This window comes from Ranitomeya imitator, chromosome 3 (genome assembly GCF_032444005.1).
Source record: "Ranitomeya imitator isolate aRanImi1 chromosome 3, aRanImi1.pri, whole genome shotgun sequence".
Classification (NCBI taxonomy): domain Eukaryota; kingdom Metazoa; phylum Chordata; class Amphibia; order Anura; family Dendrobatidae; genus Ranitomeya; species Ranitomeya imitator.
This window is the reverse complement of record NC_091284.1, coordinates 91,693,184-91,708,550: the sequence shown is the minus strand read 5'-3', so window position 1 is coordinate 91,708,550 and position 15,367 is coordinate 91,693,184. Positions and strand designations below refer to the sequence as shown.

Sequence of the window (15,367 nt, the reverse complement as noted above, 5' to 3'; positions counted from 1 at the left end):
TTCTAATGATATAAAATTACAGAAACTTAAATAAAAACGCAAATATACTAACCAGGTGTGGTTTGTCCCAAAGTACTGCTCAGTCTTTTCACCCTAGCTACATTTTTGTAGATGACTCTTCTGTAAAGTGGGTCTGTATTCAGACTTTGCTTTTCTTTGAAGGGACATAATGTGTATTGGTTTCCCTGCCAGTAACCAAAATGGCCCAAAGAAATCTTAGTGATTTGACAATTGGCTGCCTGTCAATCACTGAGAGGTGTAGGGAGGTGCGAACGCTTCTAATGAATAGAGTGGATTTATAATTGTGACCAGTGTGTTTTGACTGCTTCTAATAGGCAAACTACCATATGTTTTTTACTCTAATAGGAGAGCAGAAATGTCCCCATATTGTCTGATGACAGATCCGCAGTCTGAACGTGAACACATACTTGATGCTTTGCTATATGTTGTTACTTATTTCTCTGTCCTTTCCTGTGTTCCAGGATCTTTTGAAGCATACACCTGTCGACCACCCTGATTATCCACTGCTACAAGACGCACTTCGCATCTCTCAAAATTTTCTGTCTAGTATAAATGAGGATATTGATCCACGGAGAACTGCAGTGACAACACCAAAAGGCGAGGTGAGACCATGGCCAAAGCATGCCAGGTGACCAATGTGACTATGGCCAAAGCGTGCCAGGTGACCAATGTGACTATGGCCAAAGCATGCCAGGTGACCAATGAGCCCAAGGCCAGAGCATGCCAGGTGACCAATGTGACTATGGCCAAAGGATGCCAGGTGACCAATGAGCCCATGGCCAGAGCATGCCAGGTGACCAATGTGACTATGGCCAAAGCATGCCAGGTGACCAATGTGACTATGGCCAAAGCATGCTAGGTGACCAATGAGCCCATGGCCAGAGCATGCCAGGTGACCAATGTGACTATGGCCAAAGCGTGCCAGGTGACCAATGTGACTATGGCCAAAGCATGCCAGGTGACCAATGAGACTATGGCCAGAGCATGCCAGGTGACCAATGATAATATGGCCAGAGCATGCCAGGTGACCAATGAGCCCATGGCCAGAGCATGCCAGGTGACCAATGTGACTATGGCCAAAGTATGCCAGGTGACCAATGTGACTATGGCCAGTGCATGCCAGGTGACCAATGAAACCATGGTCAGAGCATGCCAGGTGACCAATGAGACTATGGCCAAAGCGTGCCAGGTGACCAATGTGACTATGGCCAGTGCATGCCAGGTGACCAATGAGACCATGGTCCGAGCATGCTAGGTGACCAATGAGACCATGGTCAGAGCATGCCAGGTGACCAATGAGATTATGGCCAAAGCATGCCAGGTGACCATTGAGACTATGGCCAGTGCATGCCAGGTGACCAATGAGACTATGGCCAGTGCATGCCAGGTAACCAATGAGACCATGGTCAGAGCATGCCAGGTGACCAATGAGACTATGGCCAGAGCATGCCAGGTGACCAATGTGACTATGGCCAGAGCATGCCAGGTGACCAATGTGACTATTGCCAGAGCATGCCAGGTGACCAATGTGACTATTGCCAGAGCATGCCAGGTGACATACCAGCTGATAAAGTTGTACAGTCAGAGGCATCTTTATCAGCTGCTTGGGAAAAGTGCAAGAGCTTTCACAACCAAACAAGCCTGTCACCTAGCCAAATCAGATCTCATATATTGCACTGGCGAGGGGCAGTACCCCGAAACACCATGTCTGCAAATTTATATTGTGATTTGGCATTTATCCGAAGTCCAAGGTTCTATAAAGGGTCGATTGTGACTTGTAGGATCGCTGCTTCCAACAGGTGGCGCTATAGAATTCCAGTCCTCTTCCTCTCTGAGGAGGCAATTGGCACAACCAAACTACACCATCTATCGATCGGGGAGGGATACTTGGAAGCGACACCCAAACATATCCTGCTAAGTATCATCATGCCTAGTAACTCTGCTATATGGGAAACACGTATAAATAGATGTATGGAGGTAAGCATGCCTCGGATGTCAAAAGAAAACCAACAGATAGAAATTTAGAAATAGATATTGGTGTTAATCAGGTGAGAGGTCTGGCATGGGGTGGATCACTGACCCATACACAAACGCGCACCAAATAGTACACAAAATTACTAGAAACTAGATGATGAAAGTAGCCATAAGCAAGTAAAATAAATCTCCTTGATGTATACCAGGTACTGAGAAATCAGTGATTAAAAAGTAGACATGCAGGGAACCAGGTCACCCATTTAGCTAGAAACGTCCTCCCAGACTAATTATTTCTAGTGAAACACACAGCAGGCACAGTGGGTCCCTGGTCCCCTGCATGTCTACTTCATCACTGATTGCTCAGTACCTGGTATATAGTGAGCAGATCTATGGCTGCTTTCATGATCTAGTTCCTAGTAATATCTGTGTACTGCTTGGTGTATGGATAGATGATCCATCCCACGCTAGACCTTCCACCTCAGTTATACTTATACTATTTATTTCTGTCAGCCGGTCCTATTTTGACATCTTCAAGGCGGCATGGTTACCTCCATATGTTCATTTATACTTGTGCGGAACGTATTGCAGGTTTACTAGGTATGCCCTTAATTTGCCATGTATGCTGCTTATAGGTCTCCCTGCTTCCCCCACTGCACAAGGCTTTTATGTGCTTCCTCACTTTGTGCTCTGTCATGCTATTATTATGGTGTAATAAAGTTATTACCTTACTGCTCTACTTTGCCCTGTAATTTCTTTATACAATATGACTGTGTTTATATTAGTATTGCATATGGGCTATTAACATCTGGATTGTGGCTACAGGTGTAATGAGTTATGTATTGTTACAAACACTTCCAGATCTTATCTCACAGTGCTGTCAGCTCTCTCCCTCCCCCTGAACTGACTGCTCTCAAATGAGCTCTGGAAGTGTTTGTAATGATACATATCTCAGCTTTGCACAGTAGATTCAGAGGTCAGTTAGGAGAAGAGGGTGTGTTCTTTTCTCTTTGTGGGGCTGCCTGCTTACGATTGGTCAACTTCATGCCTGGGAAGAAGTGCACGCCCCCAAGGACAAATCTCAGGTCACGCCCAGATGAACTGTAACATAAATTATAACCTAAACTTTACAAGTGAATATCTCCGCAATGGAGAGGAGAAATAACTTTTTTTTTAAAAACTACGTTTTATTCAGCTCTGCCGCCAGTATTTCATCATGTGGTCAGTTTAACTTTCTCAAAGTAGTGAAAGGATCAATCATTTGGTGGCAGATATTGTGTCAATATTTTCTTTTTTCAGATCAGTCAATCGGCACTGCGGCAGACATAGTATTTTACATGTTCCCCCACATTTTGCAGGTAGACCAGGCTGTAATCTGCCTTGGGCTCTATATCCCCAGAGCTGGTTATACATGTTTTGGGGGCAGTTATTAAAATGTGGAATTTAAAGCACAGCTCTTTACTTTTGCCTGTTAGAGAACTGGCTAGATCATTGTATACATGTGTATTTGGTTCCATTCACATCTGTAGATTGAATGTACGGACATGTCTGGTTAAAATTGTAATGCAGAAATCTTCTTGAAATCTGTGAAGTTCAGGAAAGGTGATAGGCAGCCCTTTTAAATTAATAATGTAACATTAAACAGTCTATATTAAATGCTCCATTGTTCCAGCCTCTCTACAATGTGGCGTCTTCGCCACACACACTCACAGACGTTGAATCAGACAGCTGTGCATCTGCTGACAATGCGGCTCATTCGGAGAACGCTGAGGATAATGATAATGTTTTATAGTGCAAAGAGCGAGTCTTAATTGTGTCTCATCAAAAATCTGCCCTCCTTGCTCTCTATGTAACCATTTTAATGCCTTGCCATATGCGTGCAATTACAATTGTCCCAAAATAAGTTTCATAGCATGTGTTTACTTGGACAGAAAAAAAAAGTTGGCTTGAAGACTAAATTTGTTTTTTTTTTTTCTTTTTACTTGTTACAAAAGTCCAGTAAGTGAGTATTGACTTCCAATTATTGGGCAAATTCAGTGTCAGGTAGCTGCTGCACAGCCACGTGTTCAGGAAGTAGGCGGCATTCCCTCCCTGACCATTTGGCTGGATGATGCAGTTTAGACCTGTGAATATGAGAAGTATTATAGGCGAGCTAGAGGTAAAGACACCTAGGACGTGTATGGGGCTGATTGAAATGTATTACCCCGATTTACAAAACTGGAATTGTTCAGTTTACATAGGAGAAACAATCTAAGAGGCTACAAGTACTGTATATTAAATGTCTAAGCCTTTCCATAAAATCCACGTGGCCAGTACATATCCATTTCTAGAGAGACTGTGACTTAAAATAGAACAGTATGCATCAAAACCTCTCCAAAATATTATCGTAAACGAAGCCAATCAATGTGATGTAAAATTGGGCACAAGTGACTAATAATGAGCCAATTTTATCAAACCGCACGAGACACTATGATACATAGTTCGTATTTTAAGACTGGTGTTTAGACCTTCCCAATACACTTTACGCAGCTGTCGGTCACATTACGGTTCGACCAATCATTTAGCCAGCAGGTATCTTTCCTGACTCCCATACACAGGAGCGCTATTCTGTGAACCGCCCCTGTGATCTCTGATAGAGCCGCTGCCAGACATCTATGGCGGCATCTTATCTCTTCCAACAAAAAAGGATCAGATGTCCAAAATGCAACATTCCAGTTCTTTTTCTCTCCCGACATAATCTGTTGGGGCCCCCCACACAAATTGGACTATCGTCCAAACCTGGTGATAATGATAAGTTTACCGATACAATATCGTAAGTTTAGGTTATCAAACCATTTGATAGTAGTGGTCAATCTGACCCTCATTGTGTTACCTCCAGTACAGTTTTACTGTAAACGTTTTAACTGGTCACCCCGGATAGGGCATCGATATCAGAACAGAGGGGCTCCCGGCATCCCCATTGTTAGCTGTTAGAAGCAATGATGGTTGGATGTAAACAGTGGATGGAGCTATAATGCGCCGCTCTATTCAGTATGTAGCAGCCGCTCCTGGGTATCACAGAACATCAACTATACCGGAGAATAAGGAGCTGTTCTGCAATGGCTGCTATACATTTAAGAAAGTAGGAGCTGGTCTTCAGTACCCAGCAGTGGCTGCTACCCCTTCAAGAAAGTAAGAGCTGTTGTGCAGAACCCGCAACACTTTCAAAACAATAGGAAGAAGAATCCTGCAGGACCTGGCAGCGGCTGCTACACTCTACTCGGAGCAGTATAGCGCAGCTCCATCCAGTGTTCACAGACGCAGCTGGAGCTTGGGGGAGGCCGGATGTTGAATTCCTACTGATCTCATATCAATTACTTATAGCTTCTATAATATATATTATTTCTAGCTGGAGAACTGTGCATGAAAAGTTCTCATGTATTCGGTAACTACGGATCATGTCTTTTTCTGTTATGTGGTGCAAATCAAGCATGGGACCTATGCATTTGTATGGTACTATTTGAATTTTGGTTTATTTTTCAGACCCGTCAACTGGTAAAAGATGGCTTCTTGGTTGAACTTTCAGAAAACTCCCGAAAACTGCGGCATCTTTTCTTGTTTACAGACCTCTTGCTTTGTGCCAAACTCAAGAAGGCGACTGTTGGGTAGGTGAAATGTAGAGCAGTGTGGGAGTATATGAGCGTTTTATTCTGGGAGCACATCCATTGTCAGGCCGGTATTTGGCAGAGTACAGCATGTAGATGTAGTCAGCGCCATTTATCCTGCATTGTTTTTCTCCACCTTCATTGGCAGTTACATTATTCCCACTGTGAGCAAACTGCATCTTGTGTTTTTTCTGTGTTCACCACCTTGCTCTGTACAGCGCTCCTACAAAGACCAACACGTTTATGTGCTTCTTACGGCATTTTTTTAATAAGTTTATTTATGTGCCTTGGAAAACTCTGTCCACTGCTGCCAACCATGTGCCATGTAAAAGCCAGCAACACTCCGCCGAGAAGGTGTGACGCCAGTTATAATTTATTTCCTGCAGTTACCAACATATGTCCTTTTGTTCCCAACAATGTTGCTCGCGTTTTGTGCCCAGTTTACAGTGGCATGAGAAATCTGCTAAGATGTGATAATTAAGTTTTTGAAGTGTTGGCACCCGCTAAGTACAGCTGGCACTGATAGTTTCGCCTCTGTCACCTGCCTCTGGGCTCAATGTGGCATCATCCTTGTGCCGTAACTGGAGTTAGTGACTTATACTGGTGTCTGGGTGCTTGAGCTGAAGAAAAGGGAGTAGACCATGTTCTAAAATCTAAGAATCCGCACTCGCCTCTTTCCCCCGGATCCTTTGCCGCTGCACCAGCTGGTTCCCTGTGATACTTGTATAGAGATTGTCAGCGCTGACGTGTAGTATCCGCTACATGACTGCTGCAGCCAAACGGCGCCTAAGCATTCACGTGCTGTACTGCGGACATCAACATGAGGTTTATTTTTCTTTTTGCTGTTTTTTTACAGCTACTTGGATTTCATCACTGAAAGAACATTTTTTTTCAGTTGTAAAAAGTATCATCACAATTTATTGATTGTTTTTTTTGTATTTTTTTTTTACAGGAAACACCAGCAGTATGATTGTAAGTGGTACATCCCCCTGGCCGATCTGGTGTTCCCCACCGTGGAGGAGTCGGAGCCCATTCCACAGCTTCACGCCCCACCTGACCATGAGATAGAGGAGATGAAAGCAAAGATATCCGTTCTGAAAAGTGAGATCCAAAAAGAAAAGGTCAGTGGATCAATTAAAGCTCTTTTATTACAATCTCACCTTTTACATATAATAATAATAATAATCTTTATTTTTATATAGCGCTAACATATTCCGCAGCGCTTTACAGTTTTGCACACATTATCATCACTGTCCCCGATTGGGCTCACAATCTAGAATTCCTATCAGTATGGAATGTGGGAGGAAACCGGAGTGCCCGGAGGAAACCCACGCAAACACGGAGAGAACATACAAACTCTTTGCACATGTTGTCCTGGGTGGGATTAGAACCCAGGACCCCAGCGCTGCAAGGCTGTAGTTATAACCATTGCGCCACCGTGCTGCCCACATATAAGGGGCGAAAGGTAAATTACTGTGGATCCGAAGCTGTCATGAGAGCAAAGTGTAAAATAGTATTTTCGGAGGTCTTTACCAGCGGATTAGCTATGTCCTATAAACCTGGGAACAATCAAATCTGATATTAGTAGATACTTCCATAAAATCATAGAGCGTATGTTTCTGTGCCGATCCTCTATTATTCCGCCTAGAAATAGACGGTCTGACTCTGTCCCCGCATTTGCTGTTTGGTTCACCCCTCAACTGATAACAAGGAGAATGGGAACACCCAGCTCTGATTGTGTTCATAAATGTTCAGGAGGAATGGCACAATTGCTAGTTATCAGAAAAAATGCTCCAGAATTTTTTATTTTTTTGGGTGAATGAAAGTAATTACTAAAATGGACATTTCCGGGCTGGAGACGAGTACTCTCAAAACTAAGAAGAGCATTTATGACTGTCTGGCCTAATCTTCATAAACGACACACAAAAGGTATCAAAACAGTAAAGTGTGTACATGAACTTAAAGGGGTTGTGCAAATTATATGTCCCCTATCAATGTGATGGGGCAGAGCTTATTAAAAGTTTGCTGGGGTCTGCTGGGGCCTCACCACCCAGAGTAGAAGATAATACGTAAATTAAAAATTATCTAAAATTTTTTGCGGTAAATGCTTGTCCCGTTAATACAGTAGATTTAGTGATTGGCGAGCGTTCTTGGATAACGTCTTATACACGCACACTCGGGTGTTATCCGACTATCTGGGTGTGCTCGTATATCATGTTCGAGTCCTTGCGGCAGCATGATTTACGGCTGTTAGACAGGCAATCCCCACATATGTTGAGGCTGTCTAACAGCCGCCAATCATGCAGCCACAGGGACACGAACATAATATACGAGCACACCCAGATGCTTGGATAGTACCCGAGCGAGCGTGTAAAAGTTATTTGAGCACTTTTGCTCATCACTAATTAAAATGTGGTCAGAACTGTTAATTTCAATTATGTTGCTTAACTAAATACTCCTGCATCCGTAGAAAAGATTATACTACAAAAGATTATTTCTATGAAAACTGCCTGACCAAAACCTAGGGAGAACCTTGCTGTTTGAGAAACCTACTTATTGGTCCCTCATCGATCCGAAGAACGGACTCTGCTCCGATACAGATGGAATCTGCAGAGATGGAGAATGCAAACAACACTCAATCAGTGATCGGACCTCCAGCAGTCAACAAGTTATCTGTTTTCCTATTGATAGGGAATAACTTATGTATTCAGTACAAAACATGTGATACAATAATATTACATAACATTTAGAATATTAATACTGTTGATAATAGATGTAAATTCTATGCGAAGGAAAAGCTTAACTTTTAATGTAAATTGTATCACTTTAGTTGATTATTTGTTTTTAGTGACTTTGTTTCTGACCAGCACTGACAGGGTATTTCTGATCTTTGTTGTCCTCCTGTGTGCCCACTGTCTCACTGCTGTCTTTATATCTGCAGAAGTCCAATAAAGGATCAAGTCGTGCTATAGAAAGACTGAAGAAGAAGATGTTTGAGTATGAATCCTGGCTTCTTCTCTTCTCCCCTACTATTCCTTTCCGAATCCAGAACAAGAATGGCAAGGTAAGCCGTAGTCGTGGGTTGCCCGCAGCTGGCAGCTGTATCGCCCCTCTGGGACGCTAGATCAAGCCAGTATTGTATGCGAGATACAAATAGGAATCTGCTTTGGTTTTCCCACTCGGGAATTGAGGAAAGACGACACTGGTTATTTGCATACTTTGAACATTTTCGATATGGAGAGGATGATGCCAGGAGGGGATTTCTGCAGTGTCTGATGTAAGGAGTGAGTCAGGACGCCGGGGGAACAAATGCGTGGGAGCCATGTGAGCTCCACACACAACTTCCACTGATTTGGCTTTAAACCCACTCTTTGCCTTTGAGTCCAAATTACAAGGACATATTGCTTTATAGCCAAACGTTCAAAGAGCTCGTTTTTGCTCCAGACCCCATGTTGTTGTATTGAGCAGTTCAGCTGGCGGTATGTTTCCGGAAAACTGAAATAGCTAAAGAAATGTCTTTGTAAGTAATAAGAGGAACTCGTGGCTAGAAAGTAATTCACATTTATTCTTGCATGCATTCTTATAGGGGATTATAATCCTTAAAGGAGTCGTCAACTTTTCATCTTGGCATGTGTGATTCACATAAGCAGCTCTGGAAAGTAACACGTGGCGCAACGTTTACTTTGATTTTCAGTAGTTGAAGGTTGTGTCCATGATCCTTTTTAAAGCTTCCAACTGGTAACACCAGTCATTGGGCTCACCATGTGGTCCTGCAAAACCCGCACTAGGCAACGTGAGTGCAATCGTAGAGACTAGGGTGAAAGTTTTCTTTAAAACTGCAAATATAAATTCATATATTAGTCGGGCAGCAGAGTGTGGGATGGATTGGAGTGGTGCTAGAGGCGAGACCAGAGAGTAGTAGGTTGCAGTAGTCATGGCGGGAGATAAGCGCGTGCACGAGTGTTTTTGTGGTTTCATTGTCGAGGAATGCGCGGATCCAGGAAATATTTTTGAGTTTGACACTGCAGGAGGAGTCGAGGGCTTGGATATGTGGCTAGGGCAGAGTCGAGGATCACCCAAGGCACTGAGCATGCGGTACTAGGGAAAGTGATCAGCCATTAACCATTAACATCAGTGATCAGCCATTAACATTGATGGATAGGTCTGGTAGAGTGAGATGGGGGAAAGATGATGAATTATGTTTTGTCCATGTTCAGTTTTAGAAAGCGAGCAGAAAAGAAGGCCGAGATAGCAGACAGACATTGTGGGATTTTGGTAAGTAAGGTGGCGAGGTCTGGTCCAGATAAGTAGATCAGCGTATCAGCAGCGTAGAAATGATACTGCAAACCATGGGATTCTATGAGCTGTCTCAGGCCGAAGGTGTAGATGAAGAAGAGTAGGGGTCCTAGAACTGAGCCTTGAGGAACACCGACAGACAAGGGGCGAGATGGTGGTGTGGGAGAGGGAGACACTGAAAGTTTGGTCTGTTAGATATGACGAGATCCAGGATAGGGCCACGTTTATGATGCCAAGAGATGATAGAATCTGTAGCAGGAGGGAATGGTCCACAGTGTCAAAAGCAGAAGACAGGTCCAGGAGAATAGTGTCGCTTGCTCTTGGCGGTTAGTAGGTCATTGGTGACTTTAGTTAGGGCAGTTTCAGTTGAGTGATGGGGTCGGAAGCCAGATTGTAATATTTTCGAGTCGCCGCGGTTGCATGATTCGTGGCTGTTAGACAGCCTCAACACATGTGGGGATTGTGCTTGTTTGTTAGGCAATCCCCATGTGTCGCAGCTGTCTTAACAGATGTGAATCATGCAACCGCGGGGACTTGAACATATTACTGGGGCACCCACGATACTCTGATAACACCGTATCCGAGCACACTCACTCATCACTAGTCAGCATCAGTTTGTGCGAGTCTGGAGCAGGCCCAGGTTCTTGGCCTGCTCCATCCAAGGTAGATGTCGGCTGCATCATACAGCCGGCATCTGCCTCTTAACAGCAACAACTAGGTCTTGGATCGCTGCTACGGTAGCGCCAATTTCTGCTGTTTAACCATTTAGATGCCTCTGACGATCACTGACAGTACATTCTCAATGGTTAAGTTGTCGGTGCACTCGTGTAACAATGCAGTTGCTGCCTTATTATTTCCGCAGGAGACTGTCAATTTCACTAAATACTACAATACTGAACAGTTGCAGTAAATAATAAAAGCAATCAAGTGATCAAACAGATTCAGTTCGCTGAGGGAGGCTAAAAAATGAAGTGAAAATTAATTTAATAAATAATTTTAAAAATGTTAAGACAAAATATAAAAATTTGATTCCCTTTTCCCAATTAAAAAATGAACAAAAAAAGAAATCTTTTTGGTAGTGCCGCATCCTTAAAAGTCTCCACTATGAAAATATAAAATAATAATCTTTAATAATCTTTATTTTTATATAGCGCTAACATATTCCGCCGCGCTTTACAGTTTGCACACATTATTATCACTGTCCCCGTTGGGGCTCACAATCTAAATTCCCTATCAGTATGTCTTTGGAATGTGGGAGGAAACTGGAGTATCCAGAGGAAACCCACTCAAACACGGGGAGAACATACGAACTCCTTGCAGATGTTGTCCAAGGTGGGATTAGAGCCCAGGACTCCAGCGCTGCAAGGCTACAGGGCAATCCACTGAGCCACCGTGGGATGTCCCAAAGCAGTCCCTGGGTGGGGACAACATCAGATCAGGCCCTGTGTAACGCTACATACAAGTGCGCCACCGCGGCCTGCTGAGTGCACCTGCCCAGACTCACGTCTGCGATAGTCTGGGAAATATAGTGGTTCAAGGGTGCACGCGGACTGGACGAACCCGCAAAGCTGACAGATGTGCTTTGCTGATGCCTGGTGTCTAGAACCCAAAAAACCTCGATCGACCGAGTGGAGTGAAAATAGGCTGACGTCTAACACATAAGGACTTCTGGATGGTGTAAAGAATCCACCAGGCTAACATGGCCGAAGAAACGGCTAAGCCCTTCCTGTAACCGTCAGGAAGCCCAAATGAAGTGTCCATCCTCCAGAAGGATGCCGTCCTCGACACGTACCTACTCAGGGCACTCACATTGTCCAGGGTATGGGGACCCCCTTCCGTTTTCTGGACCGTTGCCGAAAGAGATGAGGGATGAACGATGCCCTCGTAACAGTGGGAGTACGATACCACCATGGTAACAAGGGACGGGGACGGCCGGAGGACAACCTTGCCTTGATGGTAATAAGGAAAAAGGTCTGAAGGAACAGAGCGGCCAGCTCCGAAGACTCATCTGAATGACGTGATCGCAGAGAAAAGAGGGGGGACCTTGCAGGATCGTAAACTCTATCCAGATCACAAGGAGTCTACTGTAAGACCCTCAGGACTATTAAAGTCCGAAAGAGTAATGATATGCGATAGAGGAGCCAAATGTGAAAACTGTGAAAACCAAATGTGTAAAATTAACCCAAATGCAAATTGCGGCTCACCACATAAAAAACGTGTTGCACAAATCTATGGACAGAAAAATAGAACAGTTACGGATTTAGAAAACAAATCTTTTTTTAACTACTAAAATAAAAATACAACAAAAAAGCCCTCATAAGTTTAATATTGACATGATCATACTCACCTGGAGAATTATTTTGCCAGGTAATTTTTTTTCTGTAAAATGAATGCTGTAATAAGAACCAACCCCATCTTCCCCCCTCCCCAAAAAAATTAATAAAATGGCTAATTTATATTGTTTTCACCCTTCTTGGAATTTTGTTCCCATTTTTCGATATGTTAAGATATGTGAAGTGATTGGTTTAATTCAAAACTAAAACTCATCCCACAAAATACAAGCCTTCATTCGGCTATATTGACTGAAAAATACAAAAGATATGGCTTTTCCAAGAAGGGGAGGAAAAAATTAAATCATGAAAAATTGCCTGGTTCTGAGTGGCCTAAGTGAAGGGACGTTTTAGTAGTTAGTGGTTTCTCATTCATTTCTAGGTTAGTACAGTTCAGTAGATGGTAATTGGCTACATTAGTTTACACTAGTGGCAAATTATTAATTGCATTTATAGATAACAATGCCGCTGGTCTGAACTGTCAATCGTCAAGTGTGCACCACCCCCTTGCAAAGCAGGAAGCCAGGAGACAGTGGCGGTGCGCTCCTGACGAAACCACTTTAGAAAACTCATTTAACATGGGGCATCCCAACATGTTTTACTTGTGTTGAGTCCGTCTGTATTTGAGCAGAAATGCGACAATATTGTCATGTAAATAAGTTGCACTGTGTGCTGATCTAGACACTTGCTGACTTGTGATGTTAAAAGAGGTCTGTCACCCCCAAAACTGAAATTAAACTGTTTAGACCTTCATACAGGCAACTAAGCCCCCATAAAAATCATGCTGGTACTGTAGATTTTAGTAAATGTGTTATATAGAAAATATATTTTATTACATTTGTAAATGAGGGGGCTTCAATGCCAAGGGCCTGTTGCATCTTTCTGCCCCCTAAGTTAGAGTACTCCACCCGTCTCATCATGGAGCTCTCTTTGGAGCGCTTCCAGATCTAACACACCAGCCATGCATACACGGACACCAGAGCGGCTGAGCGACTGCATAGTAGTGTCAGGGTTTGCAGGGATGAGTGTTCATCCCTCTCCTGTGTGTAATGGCCACTTGCTGCACACAAAATTACAAAGCAGCAGTGGCCGAAGCTGACAGGAGTGGGAGGAGAGAGCTCACACTGTAGGCATGTGCACATTGTGTGTCACGTTCTCATACCTCTCTTGTACGTAGCGGCCACACTATGCCGTGTGTTATCCTATGTGCAGAGAGTGGCTGCTATACACAGGAGACTTTCTATAAAACACACTTGCTAAAATCTACAGTAACAGTATAAATTTTTATTGGGACTAAGCTGGTCTGTGTAGTCGGTAAGCCAAACCTCCGATGCATCAATTTCCAAGACTCCAACTCCTCAGCCTTGGGGCAAAGTCCCCTATATGAAAGTCTAAATGGTTCAAGTTCAGTTTTTGGGCGACAGACCCCCTGTAAAGTCTTAAACAGTCACGTGTGCCAATCAGCGTGTTTAACCTGGGCAGCATGGTGGCTCAGTGGTTAGCTCTGCAGCCTTGCAGCACTGGGTTCCAATCCCAACAAGGACAACATCTGTAAGGAGTTTGTGTGTCCCCCCCATGATTGTGTGCGCTTCCTCGAGGTTCTCCGGTTTCCTCCCACACTCCAAAGACATAGCGATGAGGAATCTAGATTGTGAGCCCCAATGGGGCACAGAACGATCTGTAATAGAATGCTTAGTGCACATCGGCTGCCATTGTTCTCGGCAGCGGGAGTCTTGTCCGCACAGGACTATGTGCTGCCGTGCTTCAATTTTTAAGCCACCCAATGAATGAGTGTTTTTCCAGCCGTTTTCCACTGCATGAGTTTTGGCAAGCGAGTGCTCCTAGGAACTGTCATTCAGGATAATCGACCAGTGTGATTGCACTCTATACGTCCACAGCCGCCCTTCCGACACTTTACATGCTTAGCACATATGCCTGCCTGAACGTCCATTCTATGTAATGCAGTCACACCAGGAAAGTAACACAACTAAATAGGTAAATGTCCCTTCATATTAGCCACCAGTGAGATACAACATACATCGAAAGTGTGAAGTGTATAAAAAAAGAAAACTAAGCAGCCCTCCAAAATGGCTGCAGGCCTCAAAACTGCTGCAAAAGTTGATTTTGCTACTCTTATTTTAGGGTAAGACCAGTCGGTGTGGCTGAATGTATGCGGCCTGTGCATGGTGGCCAAAAGCTGTGCAATTTTGCCAATAAATCATGCAGTTATTGGCCACCACGGGAAAGTGTATGGTTTGGCTACGTGTGTCCAGGTGTACCTTACAGTGAAAAATATACGGTACATATTATTCTGCAATTTTGGTTACCGTCTCCAAGATCTTTGGGTTACATAGTCAGGTAATGTGGTTTCCTCGACTTCTGTGTCAGGTGCTGTATTGTAAATGATTCATTCTGTCCATGTCTCTCTCTAGTAAATTGCGTAAGATAATGCAGTCATCTTGGTCTTCTCCTCCTCAGAGCTATCTGTTCCTGTTATCATCAGATTATGAGAGGTCGGAGTGGAGGGAGGCCATTCAGAAGCTGCAGAAGAAAGGTAAAAGCCTCCTGTATAACCCACTGACATTATCTGATCTGATGGACTGCGCCGCTTCATCCTTGTTACATGTGCGCATCACCGCCAAGATTCACTTCATGTCGAAACAGTAAAAATTATTACAGACGGCCAAGAAGGAGTTAATAATTATAATAAAAGCACTGCTCACCCATCACTGCCATTCTGATGCTGCTTGGCCCCCGTACAATCCTTACTTCCTGAAGCAGAGAAATGTGACCACTGCAGCCAATCACAGGCAGCAGTAGCTAATCCAGATGCTCAAGGCTGCAGGAGGGAATTGAGACGGGTGAGGAACGGTGCAGCATTAGAATGGGAGTTTCTGGTCATTGGTGAGACGAGTTTTGCTTCTTTTGCAACTTTTCGTTTGTTAATAGTCTTAATGCAGTTTTCTTTGTTGTGCCATTTTTTTTGTATTTATTTATTGCCGTCCACATTTTTGAATAAAGTGTTTAAGGGTTTAGGCCACAAGGGACGGCATCAGGACGTGACCACTTCCATCTATAAAGGTATTGCTTTGCAGGTAAATCTCC

The 15,367-nt window shown here is 43.7% G+C and overlaps 1 protein-coding gene across 4 annotated transcripts in view; it reads left to right on the top strand.

Moving 5' to 3' along the window:
• Window positions 1-15,367, top strand: part of LOC138672777 (active breakpoint cluster region-related protein) — a 423,730-nt gene that overhangs the window by 317,366 nt on the left and 90,997 nt on the right. For all 4 annotated transcript variants that reach the window (XM_069761126.1, XM_069761127.1, XM_069761128.1 and 1 more), the window contains 5 exons: window positions 483-623; window positions 5,515-5,636; window positions 6,589-6,757; window positions 8,578-8,700; window positions 14,741-14,816. In XM_069761126.1, the coding sequence (XP_069617227.1) occupies window positions 483-623; window positions 5,515-5,636; window positions 6,589-6,757; window positions 8,578-8,700; window positions 14,741-14,816 (631 nt within the window). The remainder of the gene's footprint in view (window positions 1-482; window positions 624-5,514; window positions 5,637-6,588; window positions 6,758-8,577; window positions 8,701-14,740; window positions 14,817-15,367) is intronic.